A 5,281-nucleotide genomic window follows, 5' to 3' on the forward strand; every position below is an offset into this window, starting at 1 on the left:
CTAAGACTTTCCCGGTTGAGTAAACAGCTTACACACTCAGACAACTTGTTAAATCACAACAAGACTTAACTTAAACCTTTGACAACATCAAAACTCAGGTTCGATTTTGGCGCACCCACTACAAGAAAAACCCGCATATACATCAGTGGAACAACAACAGTTTTAAGCAAAAACCGATGTCTTTGAGTATTTTACACTGATTTTTCCAAAAACCAGTGTCTATAAGCCCAGATTTTCACTCATAGACATCGGTTTTTAAGCCGATGTCTATGAGCGCCTTTTTTTTCATTAATAGATATCGATTTTAACAGCGGTTTTTAAAACCCGGTGTCTATGATAAAATAAAATAATATATTTTTCACACCAATACTTAGCCGAAATTTGCAACACTTCACTCTTCCCTCTAAACCTAAACCTATATCGCGCCGTTCACCGTATACCGTCACGGCGCCACCACCACTTTCCTCCTCGCCGCAGGCAGTCCAACCATCTCTCTCAGCTTCATCTTCCTCTTTCCCTTCTTAGATTGACGCCTCTTCCTCTCCTGATCAGGATTGACTCACGACGCATCTCCTCCACCTCCTCCCTTTGGGTAAGAAGAGGAACGAGAAAGGAGAGGTGACGAGTTGGTCTTGTTTTCTAGGGTTTCAGAGTAGTAACGGCGGAGGGAGGCAAGATGAAGACGACTAGAGGGAAAGGTGATACTAAGTTCCACTGATCAAATCGTACCTTTTATTTCTAAATTCTAAGTTTGCAGGAACCTCACCGTTGCCCTCTTTCCTCTCTCCCTCTTCATCAAATTCTAAGTTTTCGATCTTCTTTTTTTCGAGGATCTCGACATCTCGTCACGGAGGAGACCAGAAAAGCGAAGCCCAAGGCTGGCACTTCCCTTTCCCGAGCCGCCGTCAGTGTAAGTTCCCACCTCTCGAGCCACCGTCACTTCCCTTTCCCGAGCAGCTCAATCGGCCAAAGCATGCCCAGTCTCCGACGCCACCCACCGCGATCCTCGCTGCCTCAGCGCCATCATCTCCGGCCTCGCCCTCGACGGTCGCCCGCTGGAAGCTCTTCGCCTCTTCAAATGGTTCCAGACCTCCGTCCTCGAACTCGACGAGTTCACCCTCTCCAATGCGCTCTCGCTCTCCGCCAATCTCAGCGCGCTGGACCAGGGAAGGCAGATCCAAGCTCTCGTCTTCAAGAAGAATCTACCCATGGACGTCGCCGCCACCAACTCGCTCATCAATCTCTAATTCAAGTGCGGCAGCATCGCCGACGTGGAGAAGGTGTTCGACGGTATGCTTCTGAGAGACGTCTACACTTGGAACAATAGAAACAAAACGTCATCTAAAACACTCCCTAGATTCCAAAAACTCTACTCGAGAAGAAAACTCCTCTCTACAAGTTCTTGTTCTCCAAGATTCATTGCACGTGCGTTAATGTGTTGTTTGAACTTTAGTATGCAATTGGGGTAAAAAAAAATCATAGTACCGAAGTTACAACTCATCACATGCTTTGTGTAGGTCATGCATGCTGTGCACAGGTGTCATACTCATTTGGGCACATGATGTTCTGCTCAATACTGAGAAATACCATACCAAGCAATTCTCAGTAGAAATCATATTAAGTGGAAATCTCCTTGAATGTGTTTGGACGGTCTACTTGCACGATTTGTTCTTAGACATAACACAGTTCATGTTTTTTTTTATTCCTCTAAATATAGATCACTATATTGAACTTCACCTCTCAGGTGCCATCTACCAGGCCAGATATGGTTGAAGTTGTGAACATACTAGAGATGATCAGATGCCCTCAGGATAATCCGGAAGAGGAGCTTTCTTGACGGTTTGGTCCACAATCTCTGCGACATAAACCAGTTATATGGTAGATACCTAGAATGATGAACTAGCATGGTAGTTGGATTTGGTTTGCACGAAATGAAAGTAGAAAAAGAAGGCCTAGCTGCTACAGAATAGCTTGACTAACAATTTGCAAGCCAGAAATCCTTGTGAAAGTTAATCGAGGTTTTTCCCTTTCTCTAGTATTAGTGTGCTGCTGCAAGGTGGATTACATTCACCAGGTTCTTATTTGTATAACCTTCTTAAGTTGCATTTTACCTTTCATGCTTCTTTGCTTCCGTTACCAATAAAAACATGGTTTCTTAGAAGCAGGTTGGGTAAAAGCACAATGTGCAACTCTTTATGTTAGTATGTTTTGAGTGTAATTTAGGAGGTTGATCGTGATAAATCAGTTTCAAATTGGTTTTACTCGATGTTATAGTTTTCTTACTCTTACAGTTTCCTTTATGGATGCATCCTGGATATCCATGTGATTGAATTCTGAGTTTTCGATTCGAACTTGCAGGCCCAAGTGATGCGATCATTCCATTCATCTTGTAGCAATTACCAGGAACTCTAAGTTGCATGTTTAATTAAATCTGAAAGGTCTTACTAGTATTCAAATATTGTTACCTCATGTTTCTCCTTCCTTGTTCAGTTCTTGCATATGTAGAGGATTGAGATTGTGAAAGTTGGTGAAGTTCATATAGAGAATGTAAGCCCACCAATGGTTAAAAAAGAACTTGATGATTTTTTTTTCATTTTCAATTGACAAATTTTTATCTTATTCATTTAATTGGTCAATTGCTTGAGTAGCATGTAATTATGTTCTATTACTTGAGTTTATAGATCACTATGACCTTCTATATTGAAAGTGTATCCCTCATAGAGTGACTAGTCATTTTAGGATGAAATGAGTTTTACTCATTAATCCCACATGGATGAATGTCGGTTGTCCATTATACCTATATATTACAAGTGTGTTGCCCTCTCAAGTGAATAAGCTCTGCTTGAATTCAGCACTAATGCTCCAAAGTGGTCACCAACAAGTCATCAAAAATACCATCAGTCACTATAAATGTTTCTTATCATCTCATGTCAGCTTCTTTTTCCAAGTCTGTCCTTGAGGATGGGAACTGACTCATTGCATTGTTCTTTTTATTGTTATTAATAGGCAAGTCTCCATAGAAGAAGGAGAAGGTAAAGCGCAAGAGCTCGGTGTCATGTTTATCAAAACAAGCGCAAAAGCTGGCTTCAATATAAAGGTAGCTATCATACCATGACAAGAACCTATTATGCTTCAAAATCACTTCATGTTTATGATTTTCAAATTACCAATGCATATATGCCTGATCACAGCTGAAACAGACAAATACTTGTACTGCCAACATCTCCTTTAGGTGCACCAATGACTTGGCCCAAAGATCATTAAACTAATGATGTTATACTTGTTAGACAGATGCACTGAAAGCAAACATATGTCATCTTTACGTGCCTAATTATGTTCAATTCCTGACAAAATGCTTAACAATGGCATGCTAATTTAGTCTCACAAGGCTAGCAAGGGAAGTTAGCTAATGAATAGGATTTATATGGACTTAACATATACACTATTATTAACTCGGGCTTCAATATTTTATTCTCATGGCTGAGAATAAGTTTGTGGATCAATTTTTCCATCAAATCCAATGGCTTCTTATTTATTTATCTGAATATTTCTGATTTTTCAAGGACTGCGGTTACTAATTGCTTCCTCAATCTTTTCAGGCTCTCTTTCGAAAGATTGCGGCTGCCTTGCCCGGGATGGAAACCTTTCTCCTCCATGTTGCTTAGATTTATGAGGTTTAAGAATGAAGGAAGAATCTTTTATTTTGTTCTTTTGAAAATTTATTATGTCAATATAAGTAGAATCTTTTTGAGTTTATGAGGTTATCTGTTTAAATAAAAATCTTCTCTTCCTATTTCATTTTGTTCTTTTGAAAATTTATTATGTCAATATAAGTAGAATCTTTTTTGAGTTTCTGAGTTTATCTGTTTAAATAAAAATCTTCTCTTCCTATTAGCTAATTTTGTTGCTTGCTAGTGATTATGCTTATCTACTATTTGCTTTACTCTCACATGTGAGAGTCAGTTCTTTTCTTACATGTTTCTTTATATCAGATATTTAAGTTTATTTTATTTATAACAAGTACTCTCTTTTTTCCTGTGTTTAGGAAAGTGAAAGTGAGGATGATGGTCTTGACATGGGTGATGATGATGATGTTGAGGAACTTGAAAATGAATCAGAGGCTGTTAGGAAAGAACCAACCATTGAGAAACCAGCTCCTGTTTCAGCATCATTTGTTGCTTGCCTATTGAAAATTGATGTCTTGGACGGAATGCTTTCTTGCATTTCTGTGTTCGGAGTTGCTATGAAGAAGGTAAGCTGCAATGCAACTAATATATTTTTTTGAAGGTTCTTATCTAGGATGTTGACTTGCAACCAAATAGTCATCCTATGTTGGGAGCTAATGGATCCTGTCCAGATTTGGTTAGTCAATAGTCAAAAGACAATTATTTCATGGATACATATGGATGTTCATCTTAATAAAAAGGTTACATATTTCAGATATTGACATAACATTAACTGAATGTGGAATTTGCACTAGCTGTGTCCTACTGAGCCTTTTGTGCTTTCTAGAGGTCCTTACTTGTCTCTTTAAGAATTTGCATAGGTTGATACAAACAAATCTTAATGAAGTATTTATGTCTATACGTCATAATATATGGACACTTTTTTAGTTTCATCTTATTCTATTTTACTTTTTTTTTTCTAATAACATACTCTTTGATGCAAGGTCGAGAAAGCTCATACTACCGACCTTCATTGTGTGGACTGGAACCCCCATAATCAAAATCTTATTTTGACTACGTATATTCTTGATGTTTATTTGTTCCCATTCTATAACCTCTGCTGGTTCTTAGGCAGTATTTTGTTACTTTCTCCTATAAACATGATGTCTTGAGTTTGTGAGTCAGTGATTATATGCAGCCTTAGCATTTCTTTATCTATGATCATATTTTTTCTCAGGTTTGTTGATAAGTCTGTGCATATGTTTGATCAACGTAACCTAACTTCTAGTGGTGTTGGTGCACCAGTACACAAACTTGATGGTCACAAGGTTGTTGTTCTCTATGTTCAGGCATGCTATATTACTATATTATTAGCATTGGAATACTTCTGTTAACTGCTGCTATAACTTACTGTCCTTTTGACTTTATTCCAGTGGTTTCTTGACAAAGCATCAATTTTTAGAAGAGCTGCTGAGGATGGCTTCCTCAATATATGGGATTATGAAGGTATTTGTTTATCTATAATGAAGGTTTTGGAAAGTCATTTTCCCATATATTTTTTTGAGGCGAGTCTTTAAAGACAATAGAGGACCACACTCGTCTTCTGTCCATGTGAT

General features: G+C 38.3%; 1 protein-coding gene across 13 annotated transcripts; it reads left to right on the forward strand.

Annotated features, from left to right (window-relative positions):
• The first annotated feature begins 422 nt into the window (after positions 1 to 422).
• On the forward strand, positions 423 to 4,978 carry LOC122001364. 13 transcript variants are annotated; one of them, XR_006117328.1, is made up of 7 exons: positions 426 to 1,290; positions 1,745 to 2,074; positions 2,359 to 2,547; positions 3,007 to 3,097; positions 3,600 to 3,674; positions 4,046 to 4,252; positions 4,903 to 4,978. XR_006117328.1 is itself a non-coding variant. In XM_042556073.1 (4 exons), exons 1-4 carry the CDS (start codon positions 677 to 679, stop codon positions 3,663 to 3,665), a joined length of 639 nt encoding a protein of 212 aa, XP_042412007.1. In that variant the 5' UTR covers positions 423 to 676; the 3' UTR covers positions 3,666 to 3,675. The 13 variants fall into 13 exon arrangements, 1 of the variants encoding a protein (XP_042412007.1); XR_006117331.1 differs by having other exon boundaries at positions 1,745 to 1,878; XR_006117334.1 differs by having other exon boundaries at positions 1,745 to 1,839.
• The last annotated feature ends 303 nt before the right edge of the window (positions 4,979 to 5,281 follow it).

Source organism: Zingiber officinale, chromosome 7A (genome assembly GCF_018446385.1).
Source record: "Zingiber officinale cultivar Zhangliang chromosome 7A, Zo_v1.1, whole genome shotgun sequence".
Lineage (NCBI taxonomy): Eukaryota > Viridiplantae > Streptophyta > Magnoliopsida > Zingiberales > Zingiberaceae > Zingiber > Zingiber officinale.